The sequence below is a fragment of the Chinchilla lanigera genome, unplaced genomic scaffold (genome assembly GCF_000276665.1).
Source record: "Chinchilla lanigera isolate Chin_1 unplaced genomic scaffold, ChiLan1.0 scaffold00112, whole genome shotgun sequence".
In the NCBI taxonomy this organism is placed as follows: Eukaryota; Metazoa; Chordata; class Mammalia; order Rodentia; family Chinchillidae; genus Chinchilla; species Chinchilla lanigera.
Genome location: NW_004955513.1, coordinates 2324025 through 2336614, shown reverse-complemented (window position 1 = coordinate 2336614; position 12590 = coordinate 2324025). Strand labels below are relative to the sequence as shown.

General features: G+C 50.0%; 1 protein-coding gene across 2 annotated transcripts in view; it reads right to left on the bottom strand.

Annotated features, from left to right (window-relative positions):
- Positions 1-12590, bottom strand: part of Cel (carboxyl ester lipase) — a 58853-nt gene extending 46263 nt beyond the window's left edge. Inside the window, exons 1-11 of one of the 2 annotated variants that reach the window (XM_005408408.2) lie at positions 12458-12590; positions 11747-11897; positions 11542-11664; positions 11170-11367; positions 10905-11035; positions 10654-10761; positions 10387-10504; positions 8108-8294; positions 7707-7910; positions 7025-7222; positions 6345-6697 (exon numbers count right to left, since the gene is read on the bottom strand). In XM_005408408.2, coding sequence (XP_005408465.1) covers positions 6487-6697; positions 7025-7222; positions 7707-7910; positions 8108-8294; positions 10387-10504; positions 10654-10761; positions 10905-11035; positions 11170-11367; positions 11542-11664; positions 11747-11897; positions 12458-12523 — 1695 coding nt within the window. In that variant the 5' untranslated portion in view covers positions 12524-12590 and the 3' untranslated portion in view covers positions 6345-6486. Of the gene's footprint in view, positions 1-6344; positions 6698-7024; positions 7223-7706; positions 7911-8107; positions 8295-10386; positions 10505-10653; positions 10762-10904; positions 11036-11169; positions 11368-11541; positions 11665-11746; positions 11898-12457 lie in introns of those variants that run through there. The other variant, XM_005408407.2, reaches the window with a different exon arrangement.

The window sequence follows — 12590 nt, the reverse complement described above, 5'->3', positions numbered from 1 at the left end:
TTGTTACTGGTTTCTTGATAACAGTCATTCCTTCTGGAGTGAGATGGAATCTCAGCATTGTTTTAATTTGCATCTCTCAGATGACCAGTGATGTTGAACATTTTCTCATACATTTATTTGCCATTTGTATTTCTTCATCTAAGAATTATATATTCATCTCAGATGCCCATTTTTGGATTGGGCCTTTAAATGTGTGTGTGGGGGGGGGTTGATTGTTTTCAGTTGTTAATATGTTCTAGATAAGTCCCTTGTCTGATGGAGAACTGGCTAAGATTTTTTCCCAGTCTGTGGGTTGTCTTTGCACTGTGTTGGTGATTTCTGGAAAATGGTGGAGTGTTGAGCCGCAGAGAGGCTCTCTGAGGATTGGTAGCTGGGCACTAGAATATAGCTGCGTGAGACAAATAAGGAAGTGGGTCCCCAGGACCCAGGAAGGATCTGTAGCAAAAGCCCACAGGGAGAGTGAAGAGACAAAGTTCAGGGAAGAAGGAAGAGACAGGTGGCGCTTTCTCCCTGAACCTGCACTCACTGCCGGGGAGGTGCGTGTGCAAACTGCAGTCAGTCTGGTGACCACAGAGACTGGAGACCCCAGAGGCCCCTGCGGAGGAGCACGCAAGTGGAGTGGTATGGTGGTCAGCAGTGGAGACCAGTACTACTGAGCTGTCGCAGTAAGACTTCCCACATGAGAGAGCAATTGGCTGGAAGCCCTTTTGGATTGGGACCAAGTAAGCCCAGGGTCCTGAGCAACTGCTGGCTCCACCTAGTGGCTCCCAGCCAAGGCTGCAGAAGAAATGAGACCTGCGGGCTGGGTGGGTCTGGGTCCAGCCTCCAGGCGAGGCCAGCCTGTACTTTGGTGAAAACAGGGGTGCAGGCTCCCTGGGATTATCCTCAACCCCACTGTGGAGCTGCTGCTGGCTTGTGGGGATTGATCGGTGTGGGTCTGGATTCTGCCCACGCTAGTTGGCAACAGAGACAAACTTTGAAGTGGACATTTTTCTTTCCTCTTTTCTTTTTAATTTTTAAAATTTTTTCTTTATCTTCTATATTTTCTTTATTATTTGATTTTTTTAGAGTTTTTTTCCTCATTCTTTGTTCTTGTTTTTATATGAGTAAGACATGGGGGCTGGGGATTTAGCTCAGCGGCAAAGCGCCTGCCTGGCAAGCACAAGGTCGTGAGTTCAGTTCCCTGTACCAGAGAAAAACCAAAAAAAATAAAAAATAAAAAATATATGAGTAAGACATGGTTTCTAGTTTTTTTGTTGTTCTTTTGTTCTGTTCTTGTTCGTTCCTTCTCTCTTTCCCCCCCCGTCTTCTGCACCAGTCTCCCAAAGTTTACAAGACCCACCTTTGTCCTCTAGCCTTGCTTCCAATCCCGTCCCTTTGTTCTATTTATTTCCCCCTAGCTCCTTCTAAATCCCCCGCCCAGGATAAAGTTGCCATACTGAGGGCTTATCTACTGTATACAATTTTCTAGATTTTGTTATGTAACCACCAATCTAACTCATATGGTTAAAGGTGGAAAATTAATAGTTACCTCAGTTTGTCATTTTCTAGGCTGTGGTTAATACTATTGTTATTGCTGATTGTACCACTTTCACCAAGTTGACATAATTGTTCTCACCAGTTGTTCTTCCTGGTATATCAAGACTGAGATTGCCTAAGGGTCATAAAAAATACTATAGGTCAGTTCCAAAAAAACAGGGGCTGGGACAAGTAGGCAGCAACTTCTCATTCCCAATAAATTGAAGAGGTTGGATCTTACAATAGACTCAAAACACAAAATCCAGCTGTACCTGAAAGACATCTCTGAGAAGTAGTCACTTCCTAAGGGTATTAAATACTAGCAATAAAGCTACTCACCATAGGCAATTTACAGCCCAGGAATTAAGCTAAAAATAACACAAAATGAGAAGACACTACAAAATGAAAAAGATGCAATGCCAGACTTCCAGCTCACCAAAGGCAAACACAGGGGACTATGAGGTGGGACAATCCAAAAGCCACCCACCTGGACTCGCTAAAGTGGTAACAACAAAGCAAATAAAAGAGGCTCTAGAAAAAAATCAATCAGAAATAATTCCACAGATAACTATAGAAATGGTGACCACAATGAAATGTATACTTAGGGACTCTAGAAAAGATACAGATTTTTTAAAAATAGAGGAGCTTAGAAAAATGATGGAAACTATGAATACCCAACACAAGAAAGCAATGGAATCCATGAATCAGATTCAAATAGATATCCAGGATATTAAACATTTCACTGAAAGTAGACACAGCACAATGAGCCAATGAGAACCTCAGATATAGAAGACAGGACTGCAGTCAGTGAACAGGAAAAGAAAGATTTCCTAAAAATTGCAAGTGACCATGAGAAATCAACCTACAAGCTGCTAGATGATGTAAAGAAGAATAACATAAGATTGATTGGAGTTTCCAGGTGTAGTGGTTCATGCCTGCAATCCCAGCACTTGGGGAGCTGAGGCAGGACGATCACTGTGAGTTTGAGGCCAGCCTGAGCTACAAATTGAGTTCAAGGCCAGCCTGAACTGCAGAGTAAAATCCTGCAGTTTCACTGAAACCCTGCAGAAAAGGACAAAAAGCCAAAAAAAAAAAAAAAAAAAAGTTTGATTGGAGTCCATGAAAACACAGGTGATAGGACAAATGACATAAAGCACCTGTTAACGACATCATGGCAAAAAACTTCCCTGGCAAGGAAAAAAGTCTGACATACAAATAAGTGAGGTATATAGAACTCCACTGAGCTGTGATCAAAAAAATCTACAGCAAGGCATATAATAGTCAAGAGTCCAGAAATTCAGTACAAAAATAGAACAAAAGCTCTTAGAGAAAAGAAACAAGTCACCTCTAAAGGAAAACCAATCAGAATCACAGCAGACTTCTCAATACAAATGCTCAAGTCAAAGAGAGCTTGGAGTGAAGTATTTCAAGGCCTAAAAGAGAACAACCCATATTTATTTACCCAGCAAAATTATCTTTCAAAATTGATGGAGATATAAGATACTTCTCTGACAAAGAGCACCTGAGGAAATTCATGAACAACAATTCAGCACTCCAGAATGTTCTGAGGGATATTCTAGAAAGAGATAACAAGAATTACAACTCCATGAACCCCAGTGGAATGAATCCACCAAACAAGGGAAACAATTAAACAGACGGGGAAAATAAGGAAACCAACAACAGGAAAATAACACGACAAGGACAAAGCAATACATATCAGTTGTAACCATCAATGTTGATGGGCTCAATTCTCCAATCAAAAGAAAGAGACTGACACAATGGGTCAAGAAGCAAGATCCAACAATATGCTGCACAGGAAAAACATATTTAACTGGAAAAGAAATTCATAGGCTGAAAATCAACGGATAAAAAAACAATACTCCAGGGGCTGGGGATTTAGCTCAGCGGCAAAGTGCCTGCCTGGCAAGCGCAAGGTCATGAGTTCGGTTCCTGGTACCGGAGAAAAAAAAAAGAAAACAATACTCCATGTCAAGAACCTAGATAAAAGCAGGGGTAGCTATTCTATTTGCAGACAAGGTGGATTTCAAACCAAGACTGATTAAGAGAGACAAAGGTCACTACATCCTTGTAAATGGAACAGTCCAAGAAGAAGAGATAAGGTTCATAAATATAGATGAACTAAATACCAGTGCACCCAACTATATAAAAAAAATTAACAGACATGAAAATCACATAAGCACTAGTACAACTGTAATGGGGGACCTCAATACCCCACTTTCACAAATAGACAGATCAACTAGACAAAAAAATTCAACAGTGAAATATTAGAACTGAACCAAACTTTTAAACAAATGAACATAGTAGATTTCTGTAGAGTGTTCCAGCTCACAACATCAGAATACACATTCTCCTCAGCTGCACATAGGACATTCTCCAAAATAGACCATATACTAGCTCATAGAACATGTTTAAATAAATGCAAAGCAATTGAAATTATATGATGCATACTAGCAGACCATAGTGCAATGAAATTGAAAATGAATAGCAAAAGAAACCACAAGAATTTCATACACACATGGAAATTAAATAACACCCTTCTGAACAATCACTAGGTCACAGAGGAAATTTAAGAAGAAATTAAACAGTTTCTACAAATAAATGATAATGCCAATACAATACACCGGAACTTGTGGGAAACAACGAGAGCAACCAATGAGGAAACTGTGTGTCAGTGAACACCCATATCAGGAAAACAGAGCAAGCTCAGATAAACAACTTAACGATGAACCTCAAGCTTCTAGAAAAAGAAGAGCAGGCCAAACCCAAAGTTCATATGAGGGAGGAAATTATAAAAATCAGAACAGAAATTAATGCAATTGAGACTAAGAAAACAATACAAAGAACCAATGAATCAGAGTTGGTTCTTTGCAAGATGAAATAAAAGACAAACTCTTAACCAACCTTATCAAAAAAAAAAAGGAAAGAAAACACTCAAATTCTTGTGACTAGGAATGAAAAGGGTGAAATCACAACAGATCCCACAAAAATCCAGATCATCTCTATCTCCTTTGAGAACCTGTATTCTAATAAGGTGGGAAATGTAAATGAAATGGACAGATTCCTAAATACATCTATTGATTTCTTTTGCTGTGCAAAATCTTTTTAATATGATTAGATGCCAGTTATTGGTTCTTTGTATTTTTCCTGTGTGATCAGGGTTTTGTTCATGAAATCTTTGCCTACACCTATGTCTTCAAGAGTTCTTCCTATTCTCTCTTCCAGTGGGTGTAGTGTTTCTGCTTTAATATTTGGACCTTTGTTTCATTTTGATTTTACTTTAATGCATAGTGATAGACCTAGATCTAGTTTTAGTCATTGGCATTGGAAAGCCAGTTTTTCCAGAACCATTTATTGAAGAAGTTATCTTTCTTCCAGTGAACATGTTTGGCCCCTTTGTCAAATATAACATGCCTGAGTGTATTTTGAGTTGTTTTTGCATCTTCTAATCTGTTTCATTGATCTGCAGGTCTGTTTTTTTTTTCCAGTCCTATGCTGTTTTTATCACAGTAGCTTTGTAGTATAATTTAAAGTCAGGGACTGTGATGCCCCTTGCATTGTCTTTGTTATCAAGAATTGTTTTTGCTGTTCTAGGTCTCTTCTGGTTCCCAATAAATTTTAGGAATGTTTTCTCTAGTTCTATGAGGTAAGCAAGTGGTATCTTAATTGGGATTGGATGTGTGCTATGTGTGTGTGTGTGTGTATGTGTGTGTGTGTTTTATTAGGAACTGAATCCAGGGCCTTCACAATGAACTATAACTCCAGCCCATGTAAAAATATTTTTGTTACATTGACATAGTGTCTTATGAATTCACTGTTTCCCTGCTGGACTCAAATATTCCATCCTCCTGCATCAGCCTCCCAGAATGCTGATATTACAGGAGTGCAACACTATGCCTAGCTTCTAACCCTTTTTTTTTTAGGCAGCATCTCGCTGACTTTCCCAAACTGGCCACTAAATTGTAATTCTCTTCTCTCAACTTTCCAAGTGGCTGGGATTATAGGCATACACTCATCTATGTTATATGAATGTTATCATAATTTTTAAAAAACAACAACTGCAGTGGCTACTTCCTGACCCAAGATAGCAGCCCCCTTTCCACAGCTTTACAAGAAGAGAAACACTGCATGCTTGCTGGGTCTCTCATTATCAGTTAGGAATTTGTGGATTCCAAGTCATATTTAGGGATTCGGCACTAAGTAAGGAACATTGCAAAGAGGTCAAACGTGCAACGAGGAGAAGAGGAGGCCCGAGGGAGAGTGTCGGCCCTGGGGACCAGCAGGACTTCACCCGCTCCATCGCTTGGAGGAACTGTGACCTTGCTTTCCCTTAGACTGGAATACTGCGGAAATCCTTGCTGCCAGCCGCAGATTGCTTTCCCTGCTGATTTCCTGTCTGCAAAGATTTGAGATGCAGCCAGTAAGGCTACAGTGGGCCTTCGCATAAGCTCTCTGCCTCCTGGAGCCGGGCTCCTGCCTCCCTTGATTTCCTGTTCCATGGATTTCACCCCGAAACGCCCCAGATGGCCCCAACTCACTACCAGGTTCCCGGAGGCCACTCTGGGGCCTCTGGATGAGGCTGAGAGCTGACTCCTGCCAGCAGAAGACCCCGCCCTCAGCTGCTGTGGACAGGACTTGTCCCCTCTGAGATGAGGACAGTGATGTGGATTTTCTGGAGGCTGGGGATGGACCAAGACCACCGGGTGGCACCTGGCCAAGTGCCTGTTGCTGCTATGGATGACCAATAGCCTCTCCTTTGTCCACCCTGGTCTCTGGAGCAAGGATAGTGGACTGTTAGAGATGGGGTTTTATTTCACAAGAGCTCAGAAGAGTAGGCAGCCCTGGGGGTCAAACCTTGTGGACAAAGTGCAACCAGACACAGGTATTAGAACCAAAGCCGATGGCATCTGACATGCCTGGGAGTCATTTGCAGGGGATGCGGAGGCAGCTTCAGTCATCCAAGGGGGGCACAGGAGTAGCCTTATCAGCCACTGTGGGCAGCTCCTGGTAGGTCACAGTCCAGAACTGGAAATACTTGGTCCTCAGGTGCTGCTTCATGGAGCTGCTGTCCATCTTCTTGGTGATCTCCAGGTAGTTGCCGTCCTCCATGGTGTAGGGGTACCAGTGCGTGGGCACCTTGGAGTGGCCCGTGTTGGGGTCCCTGCAGAGTGAGAACTGGCTGGGTGGCGGCCGAGGGCCCTAGGAGCCTGGAGACTCCCCGCCAGCTCTCTGCACGGCCCTCTGAGGGCTCAGGGGCCTCTGAGCCGACCTGGTCATAACCCAGCCCTGGCTGAGCAGCTCATGGTCTTGGGGCCCGGTCTGCAGCTCTGACCCTCACGTACGGATGGGGAGGCTAAAGCCGGGGAGGTTAAGCAACACACCCAAAGCCTCCCCAGTGGTAAGTGAGGGAACAGGGACTAGAACCCAGGTCACAGTGGTGGGGTCCTCGAAGCTGCTGCTCTTGTCCCAGGTTGAGTCCATGACTTACCCACTTCTGGCAAAGTTGGTCCAGTAGGCGATCATGGCCTTGGACACAGTTCTGTCATGGGGCCAGTAGAACAGTGGGGTGGCGAAGGGCTTTCCGAAGACATAGGCAATTTCTTCTGCGTGATCAGCACCCAGCCATTTGGGTGAGAAGGGTACCCGAGAAGGCACAGAAAAGAGGTAGGAGTAGGTCCTGGCAGTCCTGAGGGGAGGAGACACAGGGGCTGACTCACCTGCGGCTGCCAGCCACAGATGGGCCTGGAGGGAGCTGGGGGGCAGGGAAAGGCCTGGGGGTCCCACCGAGACTCACAGTGAAATGGGTGTCCTTACACCTCACGGGGGGATAGTAGGCGCCCAAGCTCCGGGTTGTATAATTTCCATTGTTCTCCCACCTCACCAATCCCAAATGTGTGTCCCACTTTTGTCCCTGTGCTGCCAAAGCGAGCACGGCACAGCACCTGGAGGCACCTTCCTCCCGTGATTCGGTATCAGCCACGGCTTCTATGCTCTCCATGTGCACTTGCACTTTCCATTTGACTGCACAGGGCATGTGCCACCATCTGCCTCACGTTCTGCCATGACTGGGGGAAGTTCAGACCTCAGACTATTGCTTCGTTGGGCATGGCAGGAAGTGCAGCATCCTAGACCCCCGCCCCCAGGAAGCCACCCTCTTCCCAGACCCTCACCTGGCGTTGGCTCTGTGCTGGGCCAGGGCTGCCTCCGTGGGCATCAGGAAGATAATATCAGTCTCCAGGTCCACCACTGTCTTCTTCTTGGTCTCCTGAGATGGGTCCTGAGCCCAAGACTCGGTGTAGATGTCAAAGACGGCCCTGGCACCATCCAGCCCCTTGGTCGTGGTGAACCCACTGACCAGCCAGTGGAAGTCCTCCCTGCAGGGACCAAGCAGTTACCAGACTCTGCCCCTAGTGCCACCAGGAGGCCGTCTGCGTGTCCGCCCCCGACACAGTGCCACCTGCCTCAATCTGCCCCTCTACTGATGTGTTCTGCCTTTGGGGCAGATTCCCCAGGCCACTTCTTCCCAGCTGTCCCCAAGCACTCTGCCCTTGAGTCCTGGCCCACTGCTTACTCCGTGACGTTCTTCTTGGACGCCTGAATGCTTGGCAGGTCAATAGCAGCAAGAAAGTAGCCATCCATGCTGTTGGTGCCTGCTAGGTAGTCGATGTCAGCAGCATTGGCAAACAGGTTGAGCGGGTCATCGGGGATGAAGTCTCCATCGATGACAGGCCCAATGCCCAGATCGTATATCACAGGGTCTGGGAGGAGGAAGCAGGTTCATGTATCTCCAGCACATCCGGCCCGCCCTTTGTATCCAGAGTTCACCCAGAGTCCTTCTCTGGTCTACACCATGGTTTTTCAATCCTGGCTGGAGGAGGCAGGACTGGAGAACCCTACACTGGGCGGGGCTGTCCTCCAGTGTGGGCTGTTGGGTTACACTGCTTACTACAACCCACCAGATGCCAGTGGTGCCCCTTCTCCCCTGGTGACGATCATAAATGTGTGCGGACATTGCCACATGGCCCCACCTGGAGGGCGCACTGTGGTAGGGCCCAGGTCTGTCCCTTTGCTTCAGCATCAGTCCCATGCTGCCCTCCCTCTCTTCTTGCTGGATTTAAATCAAGAGCTGGGAAGACCTGGCAGCATGGAGTGGCTGATGGGGAAAAGGACAGCCCTCTCTCGGGGCAGGGTCTCCTCTGGGAGCCAGCCACAGTGCAAGATCGGTGCTATGCTGTGTACTCTTGGCTGGCACCAGCACACAAAGTAGCTGAGTCGGGCAGCGGTGGCCCCAGGTTTGCGCAGGTCCCATGCTGCTTTTCTGCAGCAGACTCCAAACAACATTGGTTGTTGGGGCCAGGAGCGCAGCACAAGGGCAGAACGCTCAGCATGCACCGGCTGAGCTTGATCCCCAGCACCATGAAGAGACAAATGCAGGTGTGGAGAGGCTGCACTGGGCCATAGCATTTGCTTGGCTTTGTCATGGGGAGACTTGGAGGTTCGTGCCCATTGGGTAAAGATGCAAATAATGGGGCTTGATGGACTCTGGCTGAGGAGAGAACAGAAGGAAGCTGCACGGCCCGGCTGGGGAGCTGGCAGTGCGTGTGTGGACGCCAGGGGCTGAGCACTCCCCTGTACCGTAAACTCAGCACCAGTAAGGAACTGAAAAAACAAAGTTTACAAATAAAGAGACTGCCTTGGAGAGGAGGGAAAAGAAGATGATGGCTACCCTGACAAGAATCAGGGTGGGGGGCTCTGGGAAGATGAAGGGCCTGTGCGCCTTTGTTCCCCCACTGCTTTTATTAGGGGTCAGGGGCCCCTCCCCCTACCCGGAACTTCCCACAGCCTGACTGTTCCCTGGGCTGTCTTTGGATGAGACCAGGGCCCCTTGCCTGCGTCATTTCTGTCTGGTGATCTATGTGTAACTTCTTTGTGTCTGTTTATTTGTCCTTGACAGGGTCTTATCTCCAGGGTAGGCAGCTGCTTAACTAAAGGTTGCCTTATTCATGGTTAGCTTAGAGTAGAGAAGGCAGTGTGTGGGTGTCTATTGTAATATAATGAGCTAGAGTGGACAATATAGCATCCCCAGAGTGACTGTGTGTGTGTGTGTGTGTGTGTGTCCGTGCGTGGGTGCAGAAGAGCTTTCTCCACGCTTACTCCCGCCCCCACCCCCAGCCCCCCACTGCTCCCCTGCGTTCTGTCGAGGTGGGAGGAACAGCTGTCTTGGCGTGGTGTCCTCTGCTTTCCTTGCACTCTGCCTGGCAGCTCTTTCTCTCTCTGGTCTTTTGACACTAGTCCCAAGGCTATTGGTGCCGGTTTTTATCTGGTTATTTCCTTTCTCTACCCCTGTCCTTGAAAGAGGTCCCAGGAGAATTTTTCTAGTAAAGGTTTGACTCCTTCTGTTCAGGGTTAGCTAGAAAACGAGTGAGGCCCTTATTTCATTCTTTACTCTACAATCAGACCCCTGCTGCTAGGTCCTGCAGGAAAGGCCCAACGTTACCCCACATGGCGAGCAAATATTTGCTGGATGAATGAGGGAGAGAAGAAGGAAAGATTGAGTCACACGCAGCCACTGGCTCTGGGGTCTGGGATTCCCCCTACAAGTGGGAGCAGCGCTGCAAACCTGGGCACTGTTGGGGGCCTGGAAGGACCAGGAGTTCATCGTTTCTCTAAGGAGTCGCTCAGGATTCAAGGAGGATAGGAGGAGAGGCAAAGCCCCCTCCTCCACCACCATGCCTCTCCCAAGCACTGGAGACCCCACATTCCCCTCTTCTGCAGGTGCTTGGCCTCAAAGAGCCGGGGTTTGCCTGCACGTGAAACCCTCACAGCCTCCACCTGAAACCCCCCACTCACAGTCCTGTTTTTCCCAGGGCATTATGTAGGCCAAGGTCAGGGCCCGGGGGTCCGTAACCTTCAGACACCCGGCCATCCTGGCAGTGTCGTCCTCGGGGCAGCCCACCTTCTTGGCGACCTGGGGAAGGGCAAAGGCAGCTGGTCAGGTGAGGCCAATGAGTGCGGACAGGACTAGGGACAGAGGACAGGAACGAGCAAGGGCCCCCCTGCCCACCGGGGTGTCCATCAGAGACCCTGCCCTGCCCACCCCTGTCCTCCTGGGCTTACCTTTTGGGCCCAGAAGAGGGGGTTGTGCTGGATGGCCCAGAGGCTCAGTGCCACACCGCTCTGGCTGATGGCCCTCCGGATGAGGCCTTTGTTGTAGGGAGACAGGGTCTGCGACAGCCAGGAGCCTGTCACCCACTGGTTCCCAGGCTGAGCACACCCAGCCCGCCCCTGAGCTTGCTCTCCCGCTCCCACCTTCCCCTGCTCCTTCCCAGACCTTGGGGTCAGGGTCTCTCCTCTGGGGAACCTCAGACCTGCAGAGAGACACTGGCACCTCCTGCTGACTCCCCAAAGATGGTGATGTTGTTGGGGTCCCCCCCAAAGGCTGCAATGTTCCTCTTCACCCAGGCGATGGCCATGTGCTGATCCCGAAGGCCATAGTTACCTGAGGGCAGAGCAGAGGGGAGTTGTCACCCAGCCCCTGGAGGGGCTGCAGGGGGATGGGCACGGTGACCCGGGGTGTGCACACCGTGGGTGCCAATGACACTGGCTGTCCCAGCCCCAGAGCGCCCCGCGGACCTGGCAGGTTGGCGTCTCCAGTGCTGAGGAAGCCCAGGGGGCCGACGCGGTAGTTGAAGGTGACCACAATGACGTTGCCACGGGTGGCGATCTCCTCCCCGTCGTACAAGTAGTTGTTGAGGGAGTCAACCTCATTGCTGGACCCCGAGTAGAAGCTACCACCATAGATCCAGACCATCACAGGCAGGTCCTGGGAGACTTAGATCAGGAGCAGGATGGTGACTGCAGATGCCGACCTAGTGTCTCCCTGTCCAGTTCCCCCTGCAGAGGATCAATGGTGGAAGCCCCCTGCCCACCTCTGCAGCCCCCTCCACTACCCAGTGCAGGGCCACGGCTCTGGCCTGGAGGTTCCCCCTGGCTGTGGGACCGGACCTTGCTTTCTGCCCTGGGGGACCCAGATGTTGAGGTAGAGGCAGTCTTTGTCCCCATTAGTGCTGTCCAGGGTGAGAGTGGCCTGCAGGCATGCCTCCTTGAAGTCCTTGGCCTTCAGGGTCCCTGTGGGAGGCAGGAGCGGATGGCATGCGTCACAAGCTGCCCTCACCACCCGCCCACGGGCACCCAGCAGCCCTGTCCTCACCTTGCCAGCCAGGGTGACGCTGTGGGTTCTCCAGGGTCTTGGCGGTGGCAAAGGGGATGCCCTTGAAGATGTCCACGGAATCACCACCCAAGAGGCTGAGCTTCTTGTTCACACCTTCCACGAATCCTCCTTCCGTGTACACGACGCCCAGCTGCGGGTGAGACACGGCTGTGTTAGGGGGCCACGGCCCGGGCAGCCTGAATCCTGACTGGTGACCAGGGTTCTCCCAGAGACAGCTTCAGAGGAGGAGACAAGGTGGGTCTGGCCACTTGTCCAGGGTGGTGGGGGCTCACTTCCTGTCCCCTAACCCCATGCCTGCTTCCTGGTCCCTACATCCCAGCCTGGTGTCTTGCTTCCTGGATCCAGAGGAAGCTGGACCAACCCGTGATCCCACTCAGCAAGGTGGAGACCGGGGTTCCTCCTGTGCCTAGGGACCACATGCGTGTCCCGGGGGGGTCTGGGCCCATGCCCCCACTGGCTATTGGGACCTGTGCTGGAGCTGAGATGAATGACAGGAGCCAGGCAGGGCCTGAGCAGGTCGCTGCCCAGGGCCGGGAAGGGCTCGCTGCCAGGGTCTTGCTCAGCCCCCTCCCTCTGCCTGGGACTCACTGTCCTCCCTCCTCCAGGCCCTGTCCCACACTTCCCAGATCGCTTTCAACAGCAAAAGGGAACCTGGCCACAGCCCCGGGCCCTCTGCAGGGCTCCCCTTACCTTGGCGGCACTGGCCACCGCCAAGCAGCAGGCCAGGCCCACGACGGCCAGCTCCACGTGCCCCATCCTCAGTGTCTGCCTCTGCTGGCCTTCTCTGTGGGCCTCGGGTATTTATGGAGCTGGGGCCAAGGTC